This window comes from Hippocampus zosterae, chromosome 10 (genome assembly GCF_025434085.1).
Source record: "Hippocampus zosterae strain Florida chromosome 10, ASM2543408v3, whole genome shotgun sequence".
Classification (NCBI taxonomy): domain Eukaryota; kingdom Metazoa; phylum Chordata; class Actinopteri; order Syngnathiformes; family Syngnathidae; genus Hippocampus; species Hippocampus zosterae.
This window is the reverse complement of record NC_067460.1, coordinates 21,379,872-21,393,815: the sequence shown is the minus strand read 5'-3', so window position 1 is coordinate 21,393,815 and position 13,944 is coordinate 21,379,872. Positions and strand designations below refer to the sequence as shown.

General features: G+C 41.3%; 2 protein-coding genes across 10 annotated transcripts in view; one reads left to right on the top strand and one right to left on the bottom strand.

Annotated features, from left to right (window-relative positions):
- kirrel3b (kirre like nephrin family adhesion molecule 3b) overlaps positions 1-13,944 on the top strand; it is a 147,726-nt gene that overhangs the window by 22,582 nt on the left and 111,200 nt on the right. The window lies entirely within an intron of this gene.
- On the bottom strand, positions 5,750-8,093 carry LOC127608968 (uncharacterized). Of its 2 annotated transcripts, none has more exons than XM_052078556.1 (3): positions 7,577-8,093; positions 6,211-7,086; positions 5,750-6,134 (listed from the first exon to the last, which is right to left on the bottom strand). In XM_052078556.1, the coding sequence occupies exons 2-3, from the start codon at positions 7,072-7,074 to the stop codon at positions 5,808-5,810; spliced, it is 1,191 nt and encodes a 396-aa protein (XP_051934516.1). In that variant the 5' UTR covers positions 7,075-7,086; positions 7,577-8,093; the 3' UTR covers positions 5,750-5,807. The 2 variants fall into 2 exon arrangements, with proteins under 2 accessions (XP_051934516.1, XP_051934517.1); XM_052078557.1 differs by lacking the exon at positions 7,577-8,093 and adding an exon at positions 7,282-7,467.

Below are 13,944 nucleotides of genomic sequence, written 5' to 3'. Positions count from 1 at the left end.
CCTGATCTTCTTGATGTCTGCAAAAATGACTAAAAATTTCGAATGACAGCTGTTCAATGGAATTTTCTGTTTGCACTGTTCTGGGAAGAGATGGACCTCGGCGTAAACACATTACAATTGCCCGGTTTACCTTATGGCCGAAGACGGTCATCGTGAGGGAAAGGGTCGATGCTCTGTCGAAATTGGGAAAGAGGGATCATTAATCTTCACCCATTAACACCGTTCATTGCCAGGGATTGGGGCAGCTGGATTCTCTGTCTGAGATGAGCTGCACTTCCTGAGAAATTGAAACAGGATGATGGAGATCAGTGACAATACCGGCTGGATAATCGCTGCCAAATCACAGCCATCTGCTCTCAATCTCCACCGCAATCTACACGCACTACCGTCAATCCCTCTCCATCAAATCTCTAAATCCCAACAATCTGTAGCACTCAGTTTGGGACCTTGCTTAATCCACCTATCGCAAGTCGACATTACTGGACAGGAAGGTCCCATGTGGCCGTGTTTCACACTCAAGACCAAATTTGACTGATATTCTGTGTATTACTTTTTAAAATACTACGTTGCAGTAGGTTACGTACTTTACATACACGAGATGGATCAAATGGCACGGTTCTACACGAAGCCTATTTCGGCGGTGGGATTGTTTCTCGTTCGCTCCGTTTTCTTGAAAGTATTCATTTGGGTTGGTTACTTATTCTCGGTTGGTATGGTACGAGATGCTGCATTTCTCCTGTTGGCAATATGAAATCGAGTTGGAACAAAGCTCGTCTTTGAGATGGTTCATTGTTATGGGGGGGTCCAAAGAATGTTCACGAGTTGTTGACTGGTCATAAATTTGTACAGCACATCTTACTCGGCCGCTGTTGGGAGCTGAAGGTCCTTGTCCAGTGGCTTAATGGCACTCTCAGTAGCAATTGGCTTGCTGTTGAGGTTGATTGGAGGAGGAATCTTGATGAATAAAATGTACCTTCACTCTTACTGATGAATTCACTCAGCGGCAAACCGCAACCTGGGTCACAATCAGTGTCTGGAATGCTGCAGTTTGTGATTGGGTTGACCGCTGCAGAGGTCAGTTGACATATTTTATTTTTTTCCTCCTCCCAAATACGGATTGAGAAAAAGTTCCACAGCAGAGATAGCACGAATAACCTCGAACATTTCAAATAAATAAATAAATAAATAAATAGATAAATAGATAAATAGATAGATAGATAGATAGATAAATACATATTTTATTTATTTGTTTATATTGTATTTATGTATTGATTATTTTATTTATTTAAATAAAATAATAAATATTGTATTTATTTATTCATTCTATTTTATGTATGAATATTCCCCAGCTGATAGTCATCAAGAACAAATAATAGTCTTAATTTTTTTTACCTTTTTTTATTTATTTTATTATATTTTTTTTACATCCACAATGAGCATGCTGCAGTGTTTTTGCGTTATCTTCGCTTCTCAAGGTCTTTCTGGTCATATGTTCTGGAAAGGGAATGATTTTATCCCAAATGCACAATATATTGTTCATACAAAGAGACACAGCTGACAAAAGAAAACTGCCATTTCAAAATCTATTCACTGTAAGTTTTTTTTTTCTTTCCTGAACACAATAGTACCGGTAGTTGTTTTCGCTTGTTCTCATGGTTTACTCTCAAGGTTCCAGCACACAATTGAGATGTCAAATAGTTTCAGTTGAACTCACAATGACTCCTCCTTGAATTACGTTTCATAATCTCTTTAACTTCAATGTGACTTTAAGAAGTGTATAACCACGTTAATATCGTTACATAGTAGCCACATAACATTGGTGAGTGCTTTCTTGAGGGCAGGTTTTATTTTCTGTCTTTTATACGTCTTTGCGACCTGAGTGATTAATACTTCCTGCGCACTTTCAAATACACACTGCTACGGAAGAGGATTAGGGCCAATGAAGAAAGAAAAAATAAGGTTGGCAAGATTCTGACTTTATTCTCAGAATTCTGACTTTAAAGTCAGAATTCTGACTTTAATCTCAGAATTCTGACTTTAAAGTGAGAATTCTGACTTTAATCTCAGAATTCTGACTTTATTCTCAGAATTCTGACTTTAATCTCAGAATTCTCACTTTAAAGTGAGAATTCTGACTTTAATCTCAGAATTCTGACTTTAAAGTGAGAATTCTGACTTTAATCTCAGAATTCTGACTTTAAAGTGAGAATTCTGACTTTAATCTCAGAATTCTGACTTTAATCTCAGAATTCTGACTTTAAAGTGAGAATTCTGACTTTAATCTCAGAATTCTGACTTTAAAGTGAGAATTCTGACTTTGTGACGTTCGTGGAGCTATGAATTGTGGGGGGACCGTCAGCGTGTAGCGTGACTTGAAAGAACGGACATCATGTCGTCACCCAGCGACTTTTTGCGTGGCCGAGGAGTGTCGGAGGACATCCTTTCACTTTTGGAGGAGCAGAGGGTGAGTAAACAGTGCGTCGTGTTTGTTTCATTTGGAGTTAACGTGCTCCATGAAGCTTGTATCTCCGTTGCTAATCCGAATGTCATGAATGGATGCACTCAGTTTACATTCGCGAATAAGTAGAACGTAACCAATTTAAATGGGCACGTTCCTGTGACGCCACACAACGTTGTTAAAAACAACACCACTCTCGACATCGAACCCCTTTGTGTGGATGACAGTGGCCGTCTAATTGCCGTGAACTGAACACACCTGTGGTCGTGTCGTAGCAAGTACTGTAGTGACGTGCCGCAATTCAAGGCTACATCTTTTGAAGTATGTGCACATGCACGCATAAATGAAGTCAACAGTTGATGAATTGCTGTCTGAATAGGGACTTTATTATCATAGTTGCATATTCTAATACAAATAGGTTATAGAGTAATTTTCAAGCATAAATGTATCTTTATACATTCTTAACGGTTTTCAACATTCAAGAGTTGCAACATGTTTGCCTGTGTATTTGGTTTACAATTGTAGAGATTAGTATTACATTTGTGCTTCATACTTTAAAATTAAGCGATTATGTGTTACGGTGATTGAGTGTATATTTTTTCTATTTGTCTTGTTGTGCAGATTGACAGTGATGTCATAGCACTGATGGACGATGCCACCCTTGCCAATTATGTCCCGTGCTATGGAGACCGTATAGCACTCTTCAATTTTTGCAAGACTCAACAGCTCCCATCCAAAAGAAAAAATGGACTTTTGGAAAAATTACGTGAAAAAATGAAAATCAGGAAAGAAGACGGGAAAGAAGACACTTCCTCAAAGACACAACAAGCAAGACAGACGAAGAGGCAGAAAACAACGAGAAATGTTGCAATTGGATGGATACACAATGATGGAAAAATAACCAAACAGGTGAGGGAGAAGCAGGGAGGGGGTACCAGAAAATTTCAAATATCCACAGAAGCTGGGTTGAAAGAAATTCTCAAGGAAGGAAAGAAACTATTTTTCCCCGATGGAATTTCTCCTAAAGGATCTGAATTGGACTTTCAGTTTGAGGTGTGGGATTTCAAACAAAACCTCCTAACTGATGAAACCTGCCAATCCATCGGCAATATGTATGAGGCTGCAAAGCTCACGTTGTTGCGCTTTTACATTGCAACAAGGCCAAAGGACGACCACCATGATGGCAGCACAGCGTCCAAAGAAGTATTGGTTGTGGCACACGCTGCCAGTGACTACAACTCTGAAATTGAAGAGGTCTCTGTCGATTCAAATGAAATCTACACGTCATTCGACGTTTCTGTTGATTCAGAAATTACTTTTGGCCCCACATACAACACGGAGGGAGATGCAGACATCACACTTATCTATGATGGTCCACCAGATCCACAAGATGTGATGACAGTAACTGTCCACTACACTGACACATTGAATGATATGATCATAGCATTCTCTGAAAATGCAATCTTAAACAAATCACTCAATGTGAAACGCATACTCCCAGATAATACAGAAGAAGCAGGTGTTGGATCTGGAGTACTGCGGGATGTTCTCAGCTGCTTCTGGCAGGAATTCTATGACCGATGCACCCTTGGTACATCAATTAAAGTACCATTCATTCGCCATGATTTTCCTGCAGAAAAGTGGAAAGCAGTTGGGAGAATTCTTTTAAAGGGATACCAAGATTGTTGCTACTTCCCAAACAAACTTGCATTTCCTTTCCTCGAGCAGGTGCTTTTCAACTGTGTCTATAGTGATCTAAAAACCCATTTTCTGCAGTTTGTGAGCAGCCAAGAACGTGAAGTTTTGATGGAAGCAATGAAGGACTTTTCAGAAGTGGACCTAGATGATCTTGTGGAAGTTCTTGACAGCTACGGGTGTAGAAAAAGAATCTCTGCTGAAACCTTTCCCACAATACTGCAGGAAATAGCACACAAAGAGCTTATCCAAAAGCCCATGTTTGTGATTGACTGCTGGAGGGAGGTTACTCTTCACCGTGTTTCCATCAGTCTTGAAGCACTGAACAAGTTGTGCTCGGACTTGCAACCTACCTCAAAAAAAGTCTGCCAACTGCTGAAATTTGCAACTGATTTAACCCCAAAGCAGAAGGAAGTGATAAACCATCTGAAAAGGTTCATCAGAGAGTTGGATGAATTCAAGCTTCAGAAGTTTCTCCGGTTTTGCACTGGATCTGATCTTGTTGTAACCAACGCCATTCTTGTGGAGTTCCAGGAAATGACTGAGTTTAGTAGAAGGCCGGTGGGTCACACATGTGGAAAGGTTCTGCATATTGCTGACAGCTATGAAAATTTTCCAGATTTCCGATCGGAATTCAATGCTGTTCTTGAAAGTAATGTCTGGGCGATGGACATTGTTTAGCTTTTTCTTACCCGTAACTGTGTTAATAAGCCATCGTAGGTAGGTTGCATCAGCACTACATGGCTTGGGTACGTTATTGTGTTCACTGTTTACATTGTTTTGTAGAAACAAACGTTGCATTGTTTGCCGTTTTTATAGTTACTGTATATAGAAATAACTTGCATTTGGTGTTATATTACAGTAATATACAGTTCTGGGGTTTTATATACAAAAAGGCAAAGAAGTTATAACCATTGGATGGTTGTTTCAACAGCTATACTGTATTATTTAGGTCCATGCTTCTATCATTAAAAGTAAGAATTTATTGTGTTCAATAAACTTACTCTTCACTGTTTTTCTGTCTACACATGAATATTGACGGTTAATATACTTGTGTGCAACGGTGAATGGTTTAATAACATTTTACATATATTTCCTAATGGCTGTGAGGCACGTCGGCCTCACAGTGCAGAGGTGCAGGATTCGAATCCGGTTCCGGCCTTCCAGTGTGGAGTCTCCGGCTTCTCCGCATCCTCCCACATTCCAAAAACATGCGGGGCAGGTTAATGGAACACTCCAAATAATTGTCCGTGATTGTGAGGGGAGATGGTTGTTCGTCTGTGTGCACTGCGATTTGCTGGCAACCGGTTCAGGGTGCCCCCCCCCCCTACTGCCCAACAACTGCTGGGACAGGCTGCACAGCATATCTCGTGACCCTTGTGAGGATAAAGCGGATCAGAAAAAGTGTGGAGATGTTTTCTATCAATATTAACAATAAGACATCCATCCACTTTTGACCCACACACAGGGTCACGGGACATGCTGGAGCCATGGCAATGTTGTTTAAAATAAAGGTTTCAGAAAGGGCAAGTCCGTGTACCTCCAGCCCACTGCTGAAAAGAGTGCAATTTAGATAAGTCAAAAAACAACAACTGGTTTATGGAGCAAATTTGAAGCTTCATTTTCCCAAAATTGCATCAGTACATACTGTATGTCAAATAGACTTCAGTAATTCCTCTCTCAACTTAACATACAAGTCACTTGCATCCAATGGATCTGATGGCGCGTGCCATTCATTTTCCTCCATAAGCAAACAACACAGTTCAAATACAGTTGCATCACAAGGAAAATTGCCTTTTGTAGTGCACTCTTCCATACATGCAGTGACCTCTTCCGTTCCAACAGGTTTTAATTGATCCTCGGCACTGTGCATCGCAGGGAATGAATACATGACGACTGGTCGACCTGAAGCTGTATCATGGTGCAAGCTTGGTCTTATTTTGTGTGTGTTCCACGTGTTCACAACTTCATCCAGCTCATCCTGAACACAAAGCAGAATAGTTAAGTCTTATATTTTCATTCGTCCAAAAACAATTTGTCCAGAAAAATTATTCTACCTGCACAAGGTTGAGAAAGCAGAACCGGATAAGACTTTTATCCAGAAAATCTCCTGAAAAGTGGCCATCATCTTGAAGTGTTTGAAATAAATTAATCCAAAACTGTGCACTCTGTTTGCGAAGGGTGGACCACCACCCTTCAATACGCTGATTGGCTGTACTTCTTCCGTAAAGGAAACTTTTCTCCGCAGCAAAATTGTCTGAGTGGTTTCTACGCAAAAACATCTGCATCTGTTCGACACAAACATTTTCTGTGCCCCTGTCTGCACGGATCCTCTCTGGACACCCACCAATGCGTGAAACAGTTTTTATAAAATAACTTGCAACCACCTTAGGGTCACTGTTTGTGGTATAGGCTTCCGCCCATAACACATACCGGCTAAAGCCATCAATACAGCCATTGATGCCAATCCCGTAGGGCTTTAATTTGTCATAGCCATCCAGGTGCCAAAGAGCATTTGGCCCCCGACAGTTGTATTGGCGCCTTCTTAGGCGACGTGCTCTTCTTATTCCCACACCTACAGGGTCAACAAATTGTATAATTTGTCTTATTGTATCTTGTGACACAACAAATCCTTTTTGAATGGCACGCAGATGAAGCCACCGATAACCTTGCATCTGTCCACTAGTCATGATCTCGTGCTGGACAAAAGCCAACACGTCTCCCAGGTCTGACTGGTTCTTTCTTCGAAAAAGACCAAGTCTTTTGCATATCCTTTTCAGAGTCCGAATACTTAAAATAGTTTCAGCATTATGTGCTAAAATCGCAAGTATTTCCTTATTACTGAATCCAAGTCTAAAACATAGCTTGATCAAGTCATCCAAATCTGGATTTCCAGCCACTGTTTGAGTTGCACCCTCCATCAGTCACTTTATCTGCACAAGAAAAGAGACAACAATTACAATCTGACAAAAAACAATGGTGGACATTTTGAAAACATGACTGCATGACCTTATGCTTGTTAAAGTTTTTAATAATGTTCTCGCTCATGGTACTGTGTTAGTTCAAACTCAAGTATACTCATATTCAGTAAATAGTCTAAAAGTAAATAGAGGTGGGTGTGCACATACTTCCTACGACACGACCGCGTGATCAGTGTGTTCAGTTCACGGCAATGAGGCTGCAACGATGCTCCAGACGGCCACTGTCATCCACACAAAGGGGTTCGATGTCGAGAGTGGTGTTGTTTTTAACAACGTTGTGTGGCGTCACAGGAACGTACCCATTTAAATTGGTTACGTTCTACTTATTCGCGAATGTAAACTGAGTGCATCCATTCATGACATTCGGATTAGCAACGGAGATACAAGCTTCATGGAGCACGTTAACTCCAAATGAAACAAACACGACGCACTGTTTACTCACCCTCTGCTCCTCCAAAAGTGAAAGGATGTCCTCCGACACTCCTCGGCCACGCAAAAAGTCGCTGGGTGACGACATGATGTCCGTTCTTTCAAGTCACGCTACACGCTGACGGTCCCCCCACAATTCATAGCTCCACGAACGTCACAAAGTCAGAATTCTCACTTTAAAGTGAGAATTCTGAGATTAAAGTCAGAATTCTGAGATTAAAGTCAGAATTCTCACTTTAAAGTCAGAATTCTGAGATTAAAGTCAGAATTCTCACTTTAAAGTCAGAATTCTGAGATTAAAGTCAGAATTCTGAGAATAAAGTCAGAATTCTGAGATTAAAGTCAGAATTCTCACTTTAAAGTCAGAATTCTGAGATTAAAGTCAGAATTCTGAGAATAAAGTCAGAATTCTGAGATTAAAGTCAGAATTCTCACTTTAAAGTCAGAATTCTCACTTTAAAGTCAGAATTCTGAGAATAAAGTCAGAATCTTGCCAACCTTATTTTTTCTTTCTTCATTGGCCCTAATCCTCTTCCGTACACTGCAGTGCAGTTCGATATATTTATCCTGTTTTAGAACGGCCTTGTGGTTGTTTGAACTTCATACAAAATACATTGTTAGCTTCAGAAGGTGACGACAAGTCAATGTAGAAAAATGTCTTTATGATTGAGCAAAAGGGCTGATTTTTCTAGTGAGGCTCACAGAAAGTGGCAATGTGTTCCTTCTTTCTTTTCAAAGCGTACCCCAAGAGCATTACACTTAAGACGGATTTAGACGACAGAAAGCCGTCACATTTGGTTGCTTAAGTCCTTGCATCTAAATTGTCATTTCAACAGTAATTGTCTTTTTTTTTTTTTATGTAATTTTTAGCACTGCGTTAGAAAAAAATTCGATAAACCATCTTAGGCGATGGCTGCTACCAAAAACATAAATAACTAATGTAAGCATTTAGTTATTTGGTTTCCTTTGAGCTTTTGCAAGATGGCACACATTTTACATGCATTTATGCGAGTCAGCCATGTCTAAAGTCTACGAAGTGGTGATAGCTATGGAACCTCCCTTCAACAAAGCTACATACTTTTTTTTTTTTTTTGGTTTATCTCATTGTGATGCCACCGTAAACTAAAGAGATTCTCACATTACTACAGTGTCGAAAAATGATGGCTCCAATGGCGGTCCAAGTTAGGCCTGAGTCTGCATTTTCCATGAACAATTAGTTCCTGAAGCGCGGCCAAAAATAACAGCAGCCGTATCGGTTTCTATGTATACATACGGCAGCTTACTGCAGGGAGGGATTAGCCCTTGAGACGCCCCTAAATGTAACGGGACATCAAGGCAATTTCTAAGACAGTATTTAAAGTAGAAAGGTGAGAAGAGGGGTCACTGCCTGATTTGATCTAAAATAGTTCTCAAGCTTGAGAGAAATGAACAATTTAGTGTATTTATAGTCATGCTGTACCCCTTATTCTGATCCTCGCGTGAACCCACTCGCAAAATATCGATGTGGTGACTGGTGATATGTGTGGGGGAACGAGTGGGATTATTGCTTGGTTTACTCCAGTATTTTATTAAATGCTTGTGCACATGATATGGAATGAAAACGCACGAGCTTAAGAGTCTTACTGAGGAAGCACCTAATCTTTGCTGCGAGTTGAGAGGAGTTAGTGTAAATTGCTATGGCAATAAGTGGAGAACGTGACATTACATGTTGTTCTAAATTTGTTTCGTATATCATGTCTCTCACAAGATGGATTCTACGGAATAACATTCCGTAAGGTGAACTATACCGATGGTGGTAGCCTTCTTAATTGATGTTGAACTGAAGTTTAATCACCCATTTCCCCTTCCTAGTAGGCGTCCATTATTGAAGACATCAAACTACGGTGCAGATGCCTACGTTTTTAAATGAGGCTTAATTTACTGTCGAAGGTAAACGATTGCCTGTTATTTACTGTACATTCAGTTCAAATGTTTTTTTTTTAAAATTTACTTACTAATTTCAGTGGCTATGTCAGCGCTGTTGGACAGGTGGCGTTGGTGCGGCTGGATGGATGGCCGCTAAGGTTGAGGATGAGGAGAGAGGAGCGTTGGCGAAGAGCGCCGATGCGTATTTGGAACCGTGAGTCGCCGCTTGGAATTGAAATGGATTTCCATGGGACAGGAGAAGTGAACCAATCTCTTTTTTCGTCAATGGATGCTACAGCTTCTTGTTGACTTAAACTTAGCTTTTGGCCAACGTGTGCACATTTGAGGATTCTCTCCTCTTTCATCTCAAACTGCTTCAAACAACAAAGCGTGTGACGGAAAAGTGGTTAGGACTGCACGACTGTCCGTGTTTTATGTTATGTGTTGTGTTTATTATTTTACTTTATGTTAACTGTTTTGTAAAGCGCTTTGTTACAGCTGCCGCTGTTGTGAAAGCGCTATATAAATCAGCATGTATTGTATTGTATTGTATTGCATTGTATTGTACCGGTATTTATTTACTAGCTAGGGCGGCCAGGTGGTCGAGTGGTTAAGCGCATCAACCTCACAGTACAGAGGTACCGGGTTCGATTCCAGCTCCAGACTTCCTGTGTGGAGTTTGAATGTTCTGCCTGTGTGGGTTTTCTCCGGGTACCCCGATTTCCTCCCACTGATTGAATACTCTAAATTGTCCCTAGGTGTGAGTGCGAGCGTGGATGGTTGTTCGTCTCTGTGTGCCGTGCGATTCGCTGGCAACTAGTTAAGGTTGTCCCCAGCCTACTGCCTGAAGACAGCTGGGATCGGCTCCAGCACACCCAGCGATCCTTGCGAGGATAAAGCAGGTCAGAAAATGGATGGATGGATATGTATTAGCTTTGCCATCTGGTCCCACAAAATTACTATTATCACTCTTTCCGCTGTCTGTCGTCAGCCACCAATCAAAGCAATACATGACATACAGATTGTTTTCTCTGAATCAAAGAGACACTTTCACATACTGTTCCAAATATTATTTTTTTTGTAGTCAGTGAGCGTGCTGTTTCCAATGCGCAAGCCATTACTGCTAGAATACGACCCTCATCAAATGCACATAAAGCACTCATATTTGACCTTTTGCATGTGGTGTTTGGAAGAATGGCCATGAAGACATTTATTCCAAAGTCAAGGTGAGCCTTCTGAGAACAACGGCTAGTCCGTGAAGATTATCTGGAGCGACCCTCAGCGCTATTCATTTAAGTGACTTTATCATTAGCGGCAAACAGAGTATGGATCCACCCAGCGAAATGAAAGAGCTGCGAAACTAATGGCACTTGACATATACTGGTGAGAGATAGCAAGCTTATCTGTGTATTATGTGAAAAGAAGCCATTTTCTCAGATGGCAGTGTGGAGCGGAGAGCACGGTTGCAAACCGCGTTGGGTGGGTTCAGAGAGTGGCAGGAAGCAACATAGGATGTCATCCAACAATCTCGTTGGACAATGTACAACGAGATATGAACAAATAACACACCAGCAATACAACGCATGAGATTCCATCTCAACATCTTTTACTTTGACATTTTATTTTTCTTTCAGCAATTCGACATTAAAAAAGATGACATAAAAAGCACCCGAATGGCACTCGGTGGAGCAATTGCCGTTGCACACACATTTATTTATTTATTTGTTTTTATGTTATCAGAGCTTTAAATTGCACATTATCAGGTGTTATCACTGCCATTACAATGCTTCTTGCCAAGGCGGAAGGTGCATATCTATTATCATCTCAGATAAGACACCGCCGGAGCAATCGCTATTTCCAGGAGTGCATTGGGAGCTCAGAAAAGAAAATTATCATAAAAATGTAATAGAAAAAGGTAAAGTGTAGGTTTCTTTGGAGTTCAGAAACAACACTAATAGAATTGTTAGAGACAGATTATTCAGATTAAACTGGATTTTCCTATGAAGAATGAACCAAACAGAGAGATTATTTCTTTCATCCTGATGGTTACGCTTTTAAAGACAGTCTTAGCCCCGATTTTATGACATCATAACTTAATAACTCATATTGCTAATTGTGTATTGTTCATTAACACAAGTTTAGTTGATCTATTTCTGTTGCAAGTGACACCCTTGAATGTAATGTATTGGCCACCCAAGTTGTGATCGGATGCACTTTACAAATTGGGCGTGCCTGTTCACTAATTACCCGAATAGAGAATAGAGGGAGACTTTGAGTCAGGTTATTGAGTGGAGGGAGTAACGCTTGTGTCATATTCTTGATTCTGTTAATTTTGCTCTGATTGGGTTTTGTTTTGTCACGTGTCCCATTTTTCGCATTCAGGGTGTCCTCCGTCTACTGCCCGAAGACGGCTGGAATAGGCTCCAGCACCCCCCGCGACATTTGTGTGTAAGCGGATTGAAAAAAGGGATGGATGGATAGATATTCATTCATTCATTCATCTTCCTAACCGCTTGATCCTCACTAGGGTCGCGGGGGGTGCTGGAGCCTATCCCAGCCGTTTTCGGGCAGTAGGCGGGGGACACCCTGAATCAGTTGCCAGCCAATCGCAGGGCACACAGAGAGAAACGACCAACCACGCTCACACTCACACCTAGGGACAATTTAGAGTGTTCAATCAGCCTGCCACGCATGTTTTTGGAATGTGGGAGGAAACCGGAGCACCCGGAGAAAACCCAAAGAGGCCCGGGGAGAAAATGCAAACTCCACACAGGGAGGCCGGAGCTGGAATCGAACCCGGTACCTCTGCACTGTGAAGCCCACGTGCTAACCACTGGACTACCGGGCCGCCGGATAGATATTCAGACTTTGTTAATTAATGTAGCTTTTGCTTTTTTACCCGGTACACCATGTTTGTCTTTTCGTTCTTTGGAAATTAAAACCATTTTCTGCCTTGCCCACTCTCTGCCCAGATATGTATACTTACTGTATATTCCCTCATAATTAGCATCATGATCATTGTTCTCACGATATGGACTTCATCAGAATACCAGACAAAAATCACAAAATACTGGACACAATTAGATGCGGATTTTTGTCGTGAACTGCCCACTGGCTGTTTACAAAGCCCAAGTGATAACAGCAATGACTTACGAAATAACTAATATGTCCCGGTAAACGAAACTTGGTGTGTGCCTATGTATGTGTGTGTGTGTGTGTGTGTGTGTGTGATGTACTCCTCTTCGAGAGTACTCTCAATTAACGGAGTGATTGTTTTCACCAGATTGTCCCCAGTGATTAGACAGTGTCCTGAACTACAATGTGGTTATAATGTAGGTGTGTGTGTGTGTGTGTGTGCATATCAAGGTCATTCAGGAGTGAGGGCCTGATTAGAATTGTATAAGAAGATATGAAATATATAAGCATATCTCCCTGCACTGCTGTCTCGTTACCCCCGATGAACATTGTCATTTTTGAGAAAAAAAAAAAAAACTGAATAGAATCAGCCTGAATAAATGTTTTACTGTCGGTGATACTCGTGGGACCCGGATATTTCTGTTGATACACTGACAAAGCTCATGAATCTTATACCGGTCTATGAGATGAGGTCATTTAAATGCATAGCGGGATCATCCTGCTCACCATCATCGTGGAACATCATTTTCAGGTAGTAGAGTGCCTAATGCATGCAGCACAACGCAAGCAATTGTCTTAATTTTCATGACAACTACTCGTCAATTACTATGTAATGAAGGTTCTTTCAATCTCCGCATTGGACAGGGACGCGCCGCCCCGTTGATTTCATGTTTGTTTTACATTTAACAAGCACGGCCAACAATCATCGGTTTCTCTCGCAGCACAGATTCATCTCAGGCACTCGGCATGAAATTAAAAATCGATTATTGCAAGACAATTCTGCTTGGATAACTCGATTCAGTGACATTCTCTCGTATGGACGAACACGGCATCCCGCCCCCTGGCTTTTCGCCATTAATTGTCGAAGAACTGCGCAGGTGACCTGAGTGTTTAAAGATTTACACTGGTGAGATTTTGCTCCCAGTGTCCTTGCGAGCGGGCTCTCCGGAGCTCATGAGTGACAGCCACAGCCCTTTGTTGCCAGAACAGATGAGGCACAGGAGGAATCAGCCAAGCCGGGGCTCATACGTTTTTAATGCATTTGCCGCTCCGCTCTTTGGCATGAACTCTTTGTTGTCCTTCATAACTTTGTTCAAGTTTCTCCCCAAGATGAGGGGCGATGTGAGGGTAAAATAAACAACACATTTGCTGTGATGGTGTGCCTCGAGGTGGCACGAAGCCAAGAACCTGCATGATAGCGATGTTCTCGTTTTTTTTATATATATCCCTCTTCCCTCACAGTTGTCACATGAGAGAAAAAAAAACAGCCAAGGTTAGAACTTGGGCACCACACAGTCACAGTTCTGGTTATTTCCTAGATATTTTGTTCATGTATGCACA

What these genes read in the sequence shown, in the direction of transcription:
- LOC127608968 (XM_052078556.1), bottom strand. Translation starts at nt 7,074, where the DNA reads ATGGAGGGTGCAACTCAAACAGTGGCTGGAAATCCAGATTTGGATGAC. An exon ending in GCTTTCTCAACCTTGTGCAG is followed by an intron (nt 6,135 to 6,210) that starts GTAGAATAATTT and finishes CTTTGTGTTCAG; the next exon opens with GATGAGCTGGATGAAGTTGT.